Source organism: Callorhinchus milii, unplaced genomic scaffold (assembly GCF_018977255.1).
Source record: "Callorhinchus milii isolate IMCB2004 unplaced genomic scaffold, IMCB_Cmil_1.0 Scaffold2, whole genome shotgun sequence".
NCBI classification, from domain to species: Eukaryota; Metazoa; Chordata; class Chondrichthyes; order Chimaeriformes; family Callorhinchidae; genus Callorhinchus; species Callorhinchus milii.
The window spans coordinates 68,404,586-68,422,533 of record NW_024704743.1 but is presented as its reverse complement, the minus strand read 5'-3'; the positions used below and the strand labels follow the sequence as shown (position 1 = coordinate 68,422,533).

At 46.1% G+C, this 17,948-nt stretch overlaps 1 protein-coding gene across 2 annotated transcripts in view; it reads left to right on the top strand.

The window, feature by feature from the left end:
- Positions 1–684: 684 nt before the first annotated feature.
- The window catches only part of zgc:112332 (uncharacterized protein LOC553712 homolog), a 38,546-nt gene continuing 21,282 nt past the window's right edge, over positions 685–17,948 (top strand). Inside the window, exon 1 of one of the 2 annotated variants that reach the window (XM_007907620.2) lies at positions 685–1,009. In XM_007907620.2, coding sequence (XP_007905811.2) covers positions 729–1,009 — 281 coding nt within the window. In that variant the 5' untranslated portion in view covers positions 685–728. The remainder of the gene's footprint in view (positions 1,010–17,948) is intronic. The other variant, XM_007907619.2, reaches the window with a different exon arrangement.

The window sequence follows — 17,948 nt, the reverse complement described above, 5'->3', positions numbered from 1 at the left end:
CTCAACGAAATGGGAAAGGGAAAGAGTGTGGTTGAGGGGCCTAGGAAAATACGTTGAGGACCAATGGGTAACTTGTCACGTCGGGTAATTCGTCACTGAGCCTTTTTCCTTTGGAGGGATATGTTATCTGGAGTTTACAGTATATAACTACAACAACAACAAATTACATTTGTATAACGCCTTCCACGTCGGGAGGACCTCCAAAGGTGTTGGACAGTCAGGGATTTATTATAAATCTATTTATTAGATTTATTATAAATATAACCTCCTGCACAATATAATTACAGTGTACAAACAGCCAACCTAAAACACTCAGGATAAAAAGTAGCCAGTGTTTCCCACAAAAAAAGTAACAGTTATCTTAACTGCTTTCACAACCTACCTCCTATCAGTTGGGAGAATGTGGAAGCTAAACCATTTCTGCAGATGTAACAGAACGTAACATGATTTAACTAACGGGGGAAGAAGTTAAACACCCACATAGAAAATTAACTGGCAACACACAAAGAAAGAAAATAATTTGTGAAATGAATAGTGCCTATACCTTTAAATTTAAAGGTTAAACATACACTAACCTCGTTCTATATAACACTAAAGAAAAGAGAATGATAAAATGAAAATACTGTACTATGAAAAACACAGTTGCAGTCTGAGAAGATTACTTCAAGGAAAGGCAGGTCTGTAAAACATAAAATAAAAGAAGAAAAAAAAGGGCCCAGAAATATCAAATGGGGACATTTGCAAAGTACCTGTACAAGGAAGAGGGGGGAAAAGGCAAAAAAAAAAGGGTCATCATTGTAAATCAGGGAAATAAGAAGACTTGTGAAACAGATCACAGGATAAATTTAGCCCCTGTCACAGTCTTGCTGTCAATTCAGGAAAAGGTTGCAGTGAATTTTGTCTCAATGTTGAAGTCGCAGCGTTGGATCACGGTTGTCATTCAGACTCTTGGCTCGACTGAGAAAGGCACTTTTGTCAGAAAGTATTTCTCAGAGTGCAGTATTCCCAGGTAGGGCTCGCACGAGGCTTCTCCATCAACCACAGGACCGTGAAGGTATCAGGAGATTATTAATGAGCATTAATTATACTCCACATGAGACCAACAATCCTAATCCTCTCCCCCCCAGAACACCACGTGTTCCCCCCCCCACCACGCGTTCCTCCCACCACACCTCGCCACCCCCCAACACCACGCCTCCCCCCACCACACCTCCCCCCCACCACCACGCGTTCCTCCCACCACACCTCGCCCCCCCCACAACACCACGCCTTCCCCCCACCACCACGCCTTCCCCCCCCACCACACCTCGCCACCCCCAACACCACGCCTCCCCCCCACCACACCTCGCCACCCCCCAACACCACGCGTTCCCCCCACCACACCTCCCCCCCACCACCACGCGTTCCTCCCACCACACCTCGCCCCCCCCACCACACCTCGCCCCCCCCACCGCACCACGCCTCCCCCCACCACACCTCGCCCCCCCCCACACACCACGCCTTCCCCCCACCACACCTCGCCACCCCCACAACACCACGCCTCCCCCAACCACCACGCGTTCCCCCCAACACCACACGTTCCCCCCCACCACACCTCGCCACCCCCAACACCACGCGTTCCCCCCACCACCACCACACGTTCCCCCCCACCACACCTCGCCACCCCCACAACACCACGCCGTTCCCCCCACCACACCTCGCCACCCCACAACACCACGCGTCCCCCCCACCACACCTCGCCCCCCCCCAACACCACGCCTCCCCCCCACCACACCTCGCCACCCCCACAACACCACGCCTCCCCCCCACCACACCTCGCCACCCGCACAACACCACGCCTCCCCCCCACCACACCTCGCCACCCGCACAACACCACGCCTCCCCCCACCACACCTCGCCACCCGCACAACACCACGCGTTCCCCCCCACCACACCTCGCCCCCCCCCAACACCACGCCTCCCCCCCACCACACCTCGCCACCCGCACAACACCACGCGTTCCCCCCACCACACCTCGCCACCCGCACAACACCACGCGTTCCCCCCACCACACCTCGCCACCCCCCAACACCACGCGTTCCCCCCACCACACCTTGCCACCCCCCAACACCACGCGTTCCCCCACCACCACCACACGTTCCCCCCCACCACACCTCGCCACCCCCAACACCACGCGTTCCCCCCACCACCACCACACGTTCCCCCCACCACACCTCGCCACCCCCAACACCACGCGTTCCCCCCACCACCACCACACGTTCCCCCCCACAACACCTCGCCACCCCCACAACACCACACGTTCCCCCCACCACCACCACCACGCGTTCCCCCCACCACACCTCGCCACCCCCCAACACCACGCGTTCCCCCCACCACCACCACACGTTCCCCCCCACCACACCTCGCCACCCCCCAACACCACGCGTTCCCCCCACCACCACCACACGTTCCCCCCCACCACACCTCGCCACCCCCACAACACCACGCGTTCCCCCACAACACCTCGCCACCCCCACAACACCACACGTTCCCCCACCACCACCACACGTTCCCCCCCACCACACCTCGCCACCCCCACAACACCACGCGTTCCCCCCACCACCACCACACGTTCCCCCCCACCACACCTCGCCACCCCCACAACACCACGTCTCCCCCCACCACCACACCTCCCCCCCACCACCACGCGTTCCCCCACACACACGCGTTCCCCCCCACCACACCTCGCCACCCCCACCACCACGCGTTCCCCCACAACACCACGCGTTCCCCCCACCACACCTCGCCACCCCCCAACACCACGCGTTCCCCCCACCACCACCACACGTTCCCCCCCACCACACCTCGCCACCCCCACAACACCACGCCTCCCCCCCACCACCACGCCTTCCCCCCCAACACCACGCGTTCCCCCCCACCACACCTCGCCACCCCCACCACCACGCGTTCCCCACAACACCACGCGTTCCCCCCACCACACCTCGCCACCCCCCCAACACCACGCGTTCCCCCCACCACCACCACACGTTCCCCCCCACCACACCTCGCCACCCCCACAACACCACGCCTCCCCCCCACCACCACACCTCCCCCCCACCACCACGCGTTCCCCCACAACACCACGCGTTCCCCCCCACCACACCTCGCCACCCCCACCACCACGCGTTCCCCCACAACACCACACGTTCCCCCCCACCACACCTCGCCACCCCCACCACCACGCGTTCACCCCCACCACCACGCGTTCACCCCCACCACCACGCGTTCCCCCCACCACCACGCGTTCCCCCCACCACACCTCGCCCCCCCCACAACACCACGCGTTCCCCCCACCACGCCTCCCCCACGCCTCCCCCCCCCACCACCACGCGTTCCCCCCACCACACCTCGCCCCCCCCACAACACCACGCGTTCCCCCCCCACCACCACGCGTTCCCCCCACCACACCTCGCCACCCCCCCACCACGCCTCCCCCCCACCACCACGCGTTCCCCCCACCACGCCTCCCCCACGCTTCCCCCCCCCACCACCACGCGTTCCCCCCACCACACCTCGCCCCCCACACAACACCACACGTTCCCCCCCCCCACCACCACGCGTTCCCCCCACCACACCTCGCCACCCCCCCACCACACCTCGCCTCCCCCACCACCACGCGTTCAGCCCCCACCACCACGCGTTCCCACCACCACACCTCCCCCACCACCCCTCTCCCCCACCCCACGCCTCTTCCCCCACCCCCACGCCTCTCCCCCTCCACACCACATGCCTCTCCCCCTCCTATGCCTCCCCCTCAATGCTTCTCCCCCACTCCTGCCCCCACGTCCCTCTCTCTCGTGTATGCCTCGAGTTTCCTCTTAAATGCATTGATGCTTTCTCACCAGCCGCTGTGTAAAGATTTCTAGTTGCTGCTGAAAAAGAAAGATGTGTGCCTGGTCTCTGCGTTGCTAACCAGGGAGCAGCTTGGCATAATTAATACCCCCAGTCTGCGGAGTATTTTGTTAATAATGTCAAGTTACTGACACTTTGCCAAATGTCAGGAAGATAAATACCCCTGTATAGAATCACGTTTAGCTGTCCACTGTACATAGCTCTGCCCTCGAGCAGAATTTCTTTTTGAACGGGAAAGAATGTGAAAAGCAGCACAGTGTCTCTCTGTTGGTTCAGATCGATTGCATGGACCGCAATCAAGAGGTGAGATCTTTGAATGAAGGGGTCATGGTCAGACAGTTCAAATAGCTTTCTGAGGAATCTTTACATGAAAGGTATCAGAGCTGAGTCCTCAACCCTTTCAGGCACTCCAAATTCTCTCGATCCTACAATCTGTTATGCAGCTTATCTGCTTTTGAGGAGACTGCACGTTCCCCATCTATGATCAATAATAACAATCCTTGCATTTGGTATAGGCTGTATTTATATTACAAGGACGTATCAAAGAACTTCACAGAATTTATTATAAAATGGAGTAACTGTGTTTTTGCAGGCAAATACAGCAGCACAATTGCACCCAGCAAACTAACTTCTTATCTAACAGATAAGCGACCTTTTCCTCTTACATGGCTGAACACAGGTCATCCTTGGGGACAATTTCTAGCCATTCCTCCAGCACTTGCACATCCCAGTGTAGCAGCCCGCATCTACTTTATCTCCAGGTGAATGGAGGCTTGTACAGAGACAATCTGATTGAATTGCTTCGATTAGAATCATTGGTTTTGCATGGTTATAAAGATCTGACATTCTAGCACTGTGTGAGTGTCTTTCAGAGCATGAAAGCGCAAGTTGCTCCAATGCTGGTTGCATGCCAATCCCTAACTTTGTTTTACTAGGTGTTAAGATAATTTTGGGTCCAATTAACTTAATTTGTTTCAACCATGCTCCAGAAGTAATAAATAGCAATATCTACACAATAGGGGAACAATCTTGGCTAAAACAGCAGAAATAGGTTCTGCTATAAAGACGCTAGTACAAAGTACAGCTGCTCTATTCATGGGAGGTTGCAAGATTAAATCTTAACATAATAATACTCATTTTTAACTTGGCATAAATATTTGCTGTGCTCTTTGGCATATGGGATTTGTGATATATTTCTTCATCTTGTGTTTTTTGTAAAAACAAAGGTGTTTCATTCACATTTCTGAGTCCTGTAGCGTAGTGGTTAGATAACTCGCCTTGCAAGCGAGAAACCGGGTTCTATTCCCGGCAGGGCGAATGGTGTGCAAGTTTCCTTACTGCATGTGCCTCTGTTTACCTAGCAGTAAGTAGGAACCCGGTTGTTAGTCGATTGGTGGATCTCTTTTCCGGGGATAATAATTCCTTCAAAAAAAATATTAAATTGATCACACTTCAATCCATGACTATTTGTGGGACACAGCTGTGCTCAATTGGCTGCCCCGTTTAGCCCACAAAATATACAGTCAATTCACTTTACATTATAATCTGTGGTGCGTTTTGAGACATCTCAAAGATGTGATAAGGCGTGGAGTCCTGTAGCTCAGTGGTTAGAGCACTCGCTTTGCAAGCGAGAGACCTGGGTTCAATTCCAGGCAGAGGGCGAAAACTTGGGCAAGTTTCCTTACTCCACACGCCTAATAATAATCCCTCCAAAACCAAAAACAATAATAAATTGATCATTTTCAATCTACGACTGTTTGTGGGACATTGCTGTCAATTCACTTTGCAGTGTGTTCTGTGAAGCGCTTTGGGACGTCCTTCCGACGTGAAAAGCGCTATATCAAATGCAAGGATTATTATTATTATTATTATATCAAATGCAAGGATTATTATTTCACTGAAAGGTGGCTATGGGATTTGTTACATGGATATTTAAGAGTTAATCATCTGTCTTGTGCACATCCCTTATGCTGTGGATCTTAGATTCATTTATGTATTAATGAAGCACATAGTTTTAGACTGTAATTGTCACACATACATAGAAATCATTTGTCCTTGTGCATTTTTAGAAGCACATTTTGAAAAAGTTTTTCCAGTATTGCAGGAAAATATATTTTCCAGTATTGATAAAATTCTGATTTCCAGAAGGGAATTTCAGGCTCTCTGGTGTTTTTGTTTACTTTTTAGGTACATACGCAGATCCTGAAACAGCTCTAAAGTGACTTCAATACCAGGAGTAACTTTAATAATTATTTAGGTAATTAGGATCATTATTTGGGGAGGACAAGTTTGCAGGGCTATGGGGAGAGAGCGAGGGAATGGGATTGAATTAATAGCTCTTTTCAAAGAGCCGACACAGACACGATGGGCCAAATGAGCTCCTTCTGTGCTGTATAATTCTATGATTTTATGATTAGTACTTTAATATTGTTATTTCTGTCTAAAAATAAACACTTAAGTAATTCAACTAAAAAGTTGTAAAACATTTTACAGAGTTTGCCTTGTCTTTCCTTTTCATCCCCATTCTCTTTGCCACTACAACTTTTTTGACTGCTAAAAAGCTTACTATTGGCTCTAAAACCAGCTTGCTAGTCATTCGTGGTTTCAAACATGAAAAACATAAACAGGTTAACATTTGGTGTTTATCTAAGTCTAATATTAAACATTGCCACTCTAACTTGTTATCTTGACAGCATCTCTCGTAGAGATTCCAGATAACTGGATACCTCTTTGCCAGTATAGTAGAACGCTGTGAACCCACATGCTGATTATTCATGTGCCAATATATCTGCATCAGACTCTAATGGAGAAGTGAATGCGGGGCTGCAAAACCTGCAAAATAATCTACTTCTGGTCATATGGGTGAAGTTACAGGGTTGGTGGCAGAGCTACGCAGCGTAACAGTGACTGGCAAAGCAAAGGTAGTGTAGGGTTTGGTGTTTATTTAGAGTAGGCTTAAACAGAGAGACTCAGAGAGAGAGAGAAAGAGAAATTCAGAGTGGAAGAGAGAGTAAGCAAGGAAGAGATGGAAAAAGAATTTGAGAAAGGAAGAGTTAAAGAAAGAGAGAGTCAGTAAAAGCAAAGTGTTGAAATGTCTAAAATAGGGGTTAGATCAGCCTAACCAATTTGAATGATAACCAGTTATTCACATAGTTTCCTTACCCACAATATCTCTCATCAGTGTGGATAACTTTTTCTCTACTCTAAGAATTAATACTGTAGCACTAACAAAATTTATATTGTAAAATTTAATATTATGCAATGTGTGTAGTAGTTATTGCGCTTAATTGTCTTCGGAATTAGGGAAGCAGGATACGTCGGTACAGGAGGAGAGTACATTCCATTCCAATCATGGGAATTTCCATGTGTTGGTGGGAATCATGGAACTCTGTTTGGTTTGGATACTCTTAAGCATAGTGATAGATTTCTGCATGTGAAAAAATGATTGCAACACTCAAAAGCTGACACGATATGCAGTAAGTGATTAAGTTAGTGGAATCAGATGTTGCATTTTAGCCAAAATCATCACAAAGGGCGTAGATTCAAACTGCTAGGGAACTTAGACCAAAAAAAAATCTTTACATGAAATAGGTCAAATAATAAATGACTAAGACCAGATTCTCTATTCGTTTCCTCCTTTTTTTGCATTAAGAGTTGAAATCAATTCAGAAACTCCACTCACTATTTCTTGTATATGTGGAAATTTACACAGAGGAAGAAATTGTAAAAAAAAGCAGCTAAATTGCTTTAGTTCAGAAATGCGCTGGGAGAATTCTTTTGAGATTAAAAATACAAGTTTAGAGGAAACAATGGATTAGGAATCATATCCACTTTACAAAACTAGAATCATGGAGACATCTATCTCTCTGTGACGAAGCAACTGAGTAATTGAGCAATCATCAGTCATATCTAGAACATCACCATAAATTATGTACGAGAAGGAAAGTTTATCTTAAGCACACCTGCTTTCTGCTGTTTTGACTTTAGAATTCACAACGGTGCTCAGTCATGCTGAAAACCAGTGAACAAGTTTGTACAAAACTCCATCATCTGTGTGAAAAAGATTAATCTTGTCTTCAGCATGCACATGATAAGAGTTATCCTGTTACATATAACATTACAGGTCATGGCATATTTCCTGAAGTGACTTGAGAATCCATTTTAACAGATTTATGGCAGAAAGAACTATTTCCACTATACAGTCTGAATTGTTATTCACCACAGTTCACAGTAATTCCTGTGAAGCACTTTGAGATGTTACAACAATGTAAGTAAGGTGCTATGCCATATGGGAGTTGTATTATTATTTAAATTGCCACATTAAATCCAAGAAAGCAAAGTAAAAGAATTGGACCCAGCTCTCAAACCTTCCATTTCAAACAAATGTACTCTGTTTTAAGTCATTTATAAGTACAGTAGTCCTTTTTCACAGCTGGATGTTTCACATATAACAGAATCTCATCACCATCCTTAAGACTATCCAAACCAATCTACTGGGAGTGCAGTATATGTATGGAAATTTCCAATTGTTTGGTATGGATTGTGCTCTCTCTCCCCTGAGGGACAAACCCCATTTTACCTAACTCGGTGACATTAGATTGGCCATAGCCAATGTTTGGGGACCCTGAGCATGAATTTAGGTACCACTAGAGATTAACCATTTGAAACCCATTCCAAACATTGGTAAACTTCCTTCCCGCTGCTTGTCCAGTTAGAACCATCCTATCGAGTAGGGCTTTAGCTTGAAGGAATAATAGGAACTGAGTGGGAAGAATCTCAGGCTCAGTGACTGGTTTGCTTCTCCAAGTTCTGCCTACGGATCAAGCTGGTCTGTCATGAACAGTACGTAATTGTAAATCGTAAACATTTATTATTACCAAATTGTTCCCAAGAATTTTAAAAATGTATTATTATTTTTAAGACAAATAGGAACCTAAAAACTGCAATAAAAAAATTACAGCAACAACAAGATTCCATTTATAGAGCGCCTTTCACGTCAGGAGGACGTCCCAAGGCGCTGGACTGTTGGGTCAGGACCCGAGCAGGGGGGAAATGGTCAGGGTGAGGGGAGGGAAGGGAGGGAGCGAGGAGGGGGAAGAGAGTCGAGAGGGGAGCTGAAGGCACGGTCAAAGAGAAAGGTCTTGAGACCGGCCTTGAAGGAGGAAAGGGAGGAAGCGGCGAAGGCACTGGGGGATAGAGTTCCAGAGCCTCGGGGCTGAGAGGCTGAAGGCCCGGCCACCGATGGTAGGGCGGTTGGGGCGGGGGATGTGGAGCAGACCGGAGCCAGAGGAACGGAGGGTACGGGCAGGTAGATAGGAGGATAGTAGGTCGGAGAGGTAGGAGGGAGCGAGGCCGTGAATGGCCTTGTAGGTGAGGATGAGGATCTTGAATTCGATCCTCTGAGGGATGGGGAGCCAGTGGAGGCGAGCGAGGGTGGGAGTGATGTGGTCGCGAAGCCTGGTGCGGGACAGTACACGAGCTGCAGAGTTCTGAATGACCTGCAGTGTGGAGGGAGGTGGCGGGAAGGCCGGCGAGGAGAGAGTTCCCATAGTCCAGCCTTGAGGTGATAAAGGCGTGGACCAGGGTTTCAGCAGCGTGAGGGGTGAGGTAGTGCCGTAGTCTGACAATATTCCGGAGGTGATGGAAGGCAGTGCCAGTTATGGCGCGGATATGAGGGAGAAAGGACAGCTCAGGGTCGAACAGAACACCGAGGTTCCTGACTGGTTTTGAGAGGTGGAGAGTGCAGCCTTGGATGCTGATGGTGTCAGCGCCTGAGGTGCGGAGGCGCTGACGTGAGCCAATCAGGAGGGCCTCAGTTTTGCGCACGTTGAGCTGAAGAAAGTTGTCTCTCGTCCAGGACTCGATGTCAGACAGGCAGCTGTCAGGACATCGGTGGTCGTGGAGTTGAGGGTAGAGGAGGAAAGGTAGAGTTGGGTGTCATCCGCATACATGTGGAAGTTAACCCCATGTCTGCGGATGATGTCACCACAGGGGGAGCATATAGAGGGTGAAGAGGAGGGGACCGAGGACAGAGCCCTGAGGGACACCACACGAGACAGTGCGGGGGCTGGAGGAAAAGCCATTCGTGGAAACATAGTGAAGACGGTGGGAGAGGTACGACCTAAACCACTCAAGGACAGTGCCTTGAAGGTTGAGGTGGGAGGACAAGCGGTGGAGGAGGATAGCGTGGTCGACCGTATCGAATGCTGCCGATAGGTCGAGGAGGACGAGGAGGCAGAGGGAGCCCTGGTCACAGATGGTCAGGATGTCATTGGTGACCTTGACCAGGGCAGTTTCTGTGCTATGGGCAGCACGGAAACCCGACTGAAGGGGTTCGAATAGGTGGAGAGGAAAGAGCGCAGTTGGGAGGCGACAACTCGTTGCAGGACCTTGGACAGGAAGGGGAGGTTGGAGATGGGCCGGTAGCTTGATAGCTGCGACGCATCAAGGGAGGGTTTTTTCAAGGTGGGAGTGATGGTGGCAGTTTTTAAGGGAATGGGAACAGAGCCAGAGGAGAGGGACAGGTTGACGATGTCTGTGATATGTGGGGCAAGGAGGTGGAGCTGGGAGATAAGGAGTGGAGTGGGGATGGGGTCAAGGGAGCAGGTGGTGGTTTCAGGGAGAGGATGAGTTTGGTGACAGAGGGTGGGGAAACGGGTACGAAAGTGTGTAGGGGAGGATGGGTAGGAGTCGGAGTGTGGGAGGGAAGGGGTGGGGGTGGGTGGATGTTGGAGGGGAAGTGACCGCGGAGCGAATTCCCTTGATTTTGGATTCAAGGAAATCAGCATCTCCTCGCAGTGAAGGTTGGAGGAGATAACCTGCGGGGGGGATGGAGGAGTCGGGATGTGGTAGAAAACAGTAGCCTGGGGTTGTTCTTCGCCTCCAGGATTATCCTGGAGTAGAAGGACGACTTGGCCGAGGCTAGAGTGGAGCGGTAGATTTTGAGGCGGTCCAGCCAGGTTTGTCTGTGAACCGTTAGGCCAGATTTGAGGCAGGTGCGTTCAGCGGCCCGCACCTGGCTCTTCAGTGAGCGGAGGTGGGTGGTGAACCAGGGGGAGGAGTGAGAGTAGGAGACAGTACGGGAGGTGATGGGGGCAAGAGTGTCGAGTGTAGAGGAGAGGGTGTTGTGGAGGAGGGTGAGAGGAGAAGAGGGGTCAGTGAGGGTTGAAGGCCAGAGGGAGAGGAGTTCAGAGGACTCCAAGGCAGCGGTTAGGGATTGTAGAACACAGTTCAATCAATCAAAGCCATGCAAGATTTGTTTCAAAATTCTGAATGTACAAATACAGTAGATGTATTATGTAAGAAATGCTGCCACCTGCTGTAAAAATATAAGATGTATTGGGGAGCATTTAAACATGAGTGTCCATTGTCGAATTTTAACACTAGATTAAATTGTATAAATTAAGCAATTTTATTGCTTAATTTGATTCAATGCTTTGAGAAATGGTCAAACCAATGCTGAGATTTGATGAAGTGATCAATAGGCTAGGAGCTTAGATTTCACCTCGTGTTAGTTTGTAAAACAATTTTTTCTTTTTATGAATTGACGAATACTGGCTTCCAAATTTAAGATTGGGTTTAAGAATGTTTTCTGATTTTACATGCTACAACTAGGTAAAATTTCAGGGGTCTGATCCTGTTTTTAACATATTACTTAATCTTAATGTGATGCCAACGTATGTTCCCTAATTTTCCTTTTGAATTGTATCATCCAGATAACCCCTAGGAAAATCTTGTAATGGAATCAGCCATTTAATTTATCTGTCTCCATTGATCTCTTGCAAAGAATAACATTTGGATATACTACAGTATGTTTTTGTGGGCAACTGAAACAGTCAATTTGTGCACAGCACTAGCTAATGAACAGCCATAAAATGAATGACCAATTTTATTTGTGGATTATTTATTTATTATTTCTTAAATGATTTACTTATTGACATTGTCAAATATCATGTGAAATTGCTTTCTTTTTAAAATTGACACTTTCTATTCATCTACTTATATTTGATCGGTTTACATGTGCTGACGATTTTCGTGAGAAAGAACTTTTTCAGCATCTTGAGATATTATTCTAAAATTCAAATTCTGCTTTCTCTTAAAAATCTTTTGATGTAAAATCACCTCAAATAATGCCAATGGAATAGTGTGACCAAAGTTTCACCAAGGCAAACATACTATAAGAAATAAGGATAATAATAATAATCCTTGCATTTGATATAGCACTTTTCAAGTCTTCCAGACGTCTGAAAGTACTTCACAGAATATACTGTAAAGTGAATTGACTGTATATTTTTGGGCGAAACGTGGCAGCTAATTGCGCACAGCAGTGTCCCACAAACAGTCGCGGATGGAAAATGACCAATTTATTATTGTTTTTTTTTTGGAGGGATTGTTATTAGGCGTGTGGAGTAAGGAAACTTGCCCTGCCTGGAATTGAACCCAGGTGTCTCGATTGCAAGGCCCTAACCATTGAGCTACAGGACCCCACAAATATAGGTGCTGGATCAAATGCAAGGATAATAATCCTTGCATTTGATATAGCACACAAAACATTTAGAATGTGTCAAAACATTTCACAAATTTCTGTTAAATGTAGTGACTGATTTGTGGGCAAAATGTCATTAAATTTAAGTATTAGCCTTGCTCAGTCGGAAGGACTCTCGCCTCTAAGTTAGTAGATTGTGAGTTCATGCCTCACACCGGGACTTTGAAGTCATGTAGTTTAGGTGAAAGCTTTTGTCATCCATTTTTACAAGAATAATCCTTGAATTTCCAGGATTTCAAAAGGGAAGTAAACAGGTATATGAAGGCAATAAGGTTAGGGGAGAGCAGGGAATTGAATGGACAGCTTGCTCTGAGAGCTGGTGTGGGCTCGATGAGCCGAATGGCTTCCTTCTGTGCTGCAAATTTCTCTGTTTCTATCATTCTAGTATTTGAACCAAAAATTACAGAATTGTTTAACTTTGAAAATACACTGAGATAAAAAGGAATGTTTTATAACTGATCGTAACTGAATCTGTCCAAAAAAATCACATTTTTCCATTTAGTCCTAAAGACGGTGGGGGGGAAAGGGGAGGATAGGGGTTGGGTTCAAGGTCCGTTGCCTCCTTAAACTTTCCTGCTGTTTTATACACTTTCCTTCTCAAAGCAGCTATTAAACATGGCAGTATTGCCTTGAATTACTGGCCTTTCTGAAATTTGGCTTTTTTTCGTTCTTCATCTACCTTCAATCCACAGCCGTGTAGTTTGTGAAGAGGCTCATGGGAACCAAATACAGCCACATCAATGACAGTCCAAGGATTTTTTCCAGGAACCCAAGTGGGATCCATGTGGAGTGATCCAGGTCATCATATCCCACTGTATGACTAGGATGACTGATGCCCTGTACAAAAAGGCTTCACAATATATTCATCTATGCCAAGTCAACACGAAGATATGTAGCATCAGCAATATGTCTGTATATTTAACTGGACACCGGGCAGTGCCAGGAATTACAAACTGCACATATGCAGTCATTTGAGCATCCACCAGGAAGTCTATGGTATATCTCAACAGAAAAGATTCTAATTGTTAACTATGTGCTCAATGGGGTTTAATTTTCAAGAGGATTTGTAAACAGCAAATCCTGCAGATATAATAATAATAATAATAATAATAATCCTTGCATTTGATATAGTGCTTTTCACGTCGAGAGGACGTCCCAAAGTGCTTCACAGAACACACTGTAAAGTGAATTGACTGTATATTTGTGGGCGAACGCGGCAGCCAATTGCGCACAGCAATGTCCCACAAACAGTCGTAGATTGAAAATGACCAATTTATTATTGTTTTTGGAGGGATTATTATTAGGCGTGTGGAGTAAGGAAACTTGCCCAAGATTTCGCCCTCTGCCTGGAATTGAACTCAGGTCTCTCGCTTGCAAAGCGAATGCTCTAACCACTGAGCTACAGGACTCCACAGATATCCTTGTGTGTGTCAGAGGCCAGCTCTTTGGAACTCTCATTGGATACAGATCTCCGTTCTGATCTCTGCGAAGCTGGAAGTGGTTAAAGGAGGCTACTTCCACTCAACAAGAGATCAGCATCAATAGGTGTCCGAGCAGAGTTTCAGAGGATCAGCCGTCAGCACATCTGCATGGCTGTAGGATTCATGATTTATAAATCTTCTTATGACTCACAAGTTATACACCACTATATGATCACTGAGGGAGGCCATGCACATCAATGTCCTGCAGCTAAGTGGAATGTGGCTCAATGACATCTTTAACATACAGCACTGTTTGAGAACAAAGACAGCAGTGAAATATTGCTTCTAGAGGAGCTAGTCTATACATTAATTTCCTGCCATGCAGCACTTTGCAGCTTGGTGTATAATCATTAGCTTTAGGAGCATTCTTGCCTCTGGGACGGAAGGCTGTGAGTTCAACTTGCATTTAGAACACAACCTCACAGCCCAATAATAATGATAATAATCCTTACATTTGCTATAGCGCCTTTCACGTCTGGAGGACCTCTCCAAGTGCTCCAGAGGATTTACTATTTAGTGACTGTGCATTTTGTAGGTGAATGTGGCAGCCAATTTGTAGATAGCAATATCCCACAAACAGCCATGAAGTGGATGAGGAATTCTTATTTTGTACATCCACTTGAACAGACAGACACTGGCTAAGACAATAACACTGATGCCTCTGAGTCAGAAAGTTGTGGGTTCAAGACTTAGTTTCGCCCACAAAATATACAGTCAATCCACTTTACAGTATGTTCTGTGAAGTGCTTTGAGACGTCTCGAAGACGTGATAAAGCTCTATATCAAATGCAAGGATTATTATTATTTGGGGACTTTGAGCTCATAGTCTAGGATCGCAATGCTGGGGAGTGCTGCATTGCTGGTGGTGTATCGTTTGGAAGAGGTGTTAAATGGAGTGTCTGCCTGTTCAGATTCGGGCTATTGCTGGGTTCCTTTTACCGTGATTGGATCCTTACCATTAACAAATAAAGGTCTGAACACAGAGTTGTACAATAAAGACAGTTTATTCAACAATGCAACAACGATACATGTAACAGAAATATACTACCAGATAAGCAGTCTTGCCTGATGATCAGCACTCGGCTCAGCGACCTGTAGTTCTTATTCTGTGGAGCTCAACTTTCCTTTGTGTGTCTGTTGTATTTCAACACAGAGAGTTGGTGTACTCATGATCTGCTCATGATATTACTTTTCCAGTAGCCTATGTGGCTTCTGTTTGCTGAAACCACCCTAAACTAGTTTTCCTCCTTATCGAGCTCCTTTGTCCGTAATCCCCTTCTTCATCAATCAGTATGTTTTCATAATCTTGTGTTATATGGACTGCTCCACAGAAAGCTGCATATGAGTCACACTCTCGCCAACTCCCTCCTGTACTAACAGTTACCACAGGCTCTTGTTTGTACACACTTGCCGGATGCTGGTGAAAAGATTTAATGTGCTTTTTTTACAGTGATCATAGTGGGATGCATGCATATCTTTCTCTCTCTTCCCCCTGCCCACCATGCATTACCAAATGGCTGCCCCACCCTCACCACCATTGCAGGTCACAATTTTACCAAGTTGTCTGCCACCTCCCTCCTACCCCGACCATTCACTGATCGCTTTGCCTTGACTAAGATGGCCACCCTCTCCCCTCACCACTATTGCGGATGAGGATTTTACCAAGATGGCACCCGCTTGGCCCTCCTCGGGCACCAGTGGCTGTTTTCTTACATGTCTGAGGTAGCAACGCTAGTTCAGATGGACATTAAAGATCTCAAAGCACTGTTCGAAAAGAGAAGGGAGTTTTGCTTGCTGTCGTGGGCAGCAATTCTCCAGTCCAAATTGGTCAGTCACTTCACTGCTATTTGTTGGACATTGCGGTATGCTAATTAGCTGCTGTGTTTGCCTACAAATACACAGACTGCACTTTACTTTAAAATCTTGTGAAGCACTTTGTGACATCTTAAGGCACTATATCAAATCCAAGAATTAGTATTTGTTTATTCACTCACTTCACTGCTATTTTGTGGGACATTGCAGTATGCAAACTTGGCTGTTGAGTTTGCAAATATAATAACAATAATCATTTGGTCACTCAATCCACGACTATTTTTGGGACACTGCTGTGCGCAATTGGCTTCCATGATTTTCCCACAAATATACAGTCAATTCACTTTACCATATATTCTGTGAAGCGCTTTGGGATGTCTCAAAGACGTGATCAGGTGCTATATCAAATGCAAGAATTATTATTATTATTATATTCTCACAGTATTGGTGGAGTACTGCATTGTCAGAGGTGTGAAATTTCAGATGAGAGGTTAAAAGTCAAGTCCCACCTGCTTCAAAATAGGAGCTAAAGTTGATAGTAATTACTTGGGAAACTCTTTGAGGTGTTTGAAGTGTTTTGACACATTAAGGTGCTACAAAGCTATTTGTTTTCTGTAAATAAAAAAATATAAAGATAAACAGTCTCATAGTATTTTAGCTTCTGGAGTTTTAATCCTTATATCTGCCTACGTTATGCAATACTGACTTGGCACATTCTTGGATGAGGTGCACAATAAAGCTTTATAGATTGCATCTAATTTTTATGGAAAACAGCAAATGTAGTGTGTTTCGATCTGGTTTTAAATTCAGTTCAAATCACGGTACACATTCCAGCTCATACTGTCTGCTCTTTTGACTGGCTTATTGCTCACTCCTCACTTACTTCACACCACCATCGTTGGCTGAACCTTCAGCCACTATTCCCGACTGAAAAACATTCAAAATCGCTTACTGCCTCTTTCTCTTACTACCTCTCCTTCTTAACTTAACACCCCACCCCCCCAAAAAAAATATTTTCGATCATGCCTTTCATCAACTTTTTAAAATATCTCAGTTCCTTGTTCAGTATAAACCAATAAAGATTTCTCAAGAGCTTTGTGCTACTCCTATAGGTGACTGTTGCGATAGAAATGCCTGTTGTTAGTCGTAAACATTTAACTTTGTTTTTAACCACTTAATCTCAGAAATTTAGGTCCATATTATGCATTTACACAATACACTTAGAAAATACAGTCATCCACCTTTACAAAAAAACTGCGGCAGCCAATTGTGCACAGCAGTGTCCTACAAACAGTCATGGATTTAGTGACCAAATTATTATATAATTATTTATTGAATCATTTACTTTAGGAGGGAATATTACCGCCAGAAAAGGGATCCGCCAATTGACTAACAACTGGGTTCCTACTTACTGCTAGATAAACAAAGATTTGTGGAGTAAGGATGCTCGCCTAATGTTTCACCCTGCTTGGGAATCGAACCTAGGTCCTCTATCTTATGAGGTGAGCGCTCTAACCTATACACAACAGGACTCAATGTTTCGCCCACAAAATATACAAAATTCACTTTACAGTATATTCTGTGAAGCCCTTTGAGACGTCTCAATGACATGATAAGGCGCTAAATCAAATACAAGGATTATTATTATATTATTATAATCCTTACATTTGATATAACGATTCATGCTTTTATGGATTTTTAAAGGGGAAGAAAAAATAAAAAGGAAACCTTTCAACCAACGACAACAACTTGCATTTATATAGCGCCATCATGTAGGATAACATCCCACAGCACTTGACAATGGCGAAGGGAGGGGGAAGGTGACTGTTGGCACAGTCGAAGAGGAAGGTCTTCAGGCACGATCTGAAGATGGGAAGGTAGGGGTAAGGAGGAGGGATAGAGGAAGAGAGTCAGCGCCTTGGGTCGTCCTCCTGACGTGAAAGGTGCTATACAAATGTAATGTTACTGTTGTTGTTGAGTGTTCCACAGTTTTGGGGCATAGTGGCTGAAAGTCCAGCCACCGGTGGTGGAACGGAGAGTGCAAGGAACACGCAGGAGGCCAGAGGAGAGGGTTCTTTGCTGTAAAGTAAATGTATATTGTATTGTTGTCTTGTAAAATATAAATTTTACGGTATGAGGATATTTTCTCTTTCTACAGCTAGGAAAATAAGCTGAATGACAAGTCGTTCCCTGGAGATCTGCGATCAGGACCATATAAT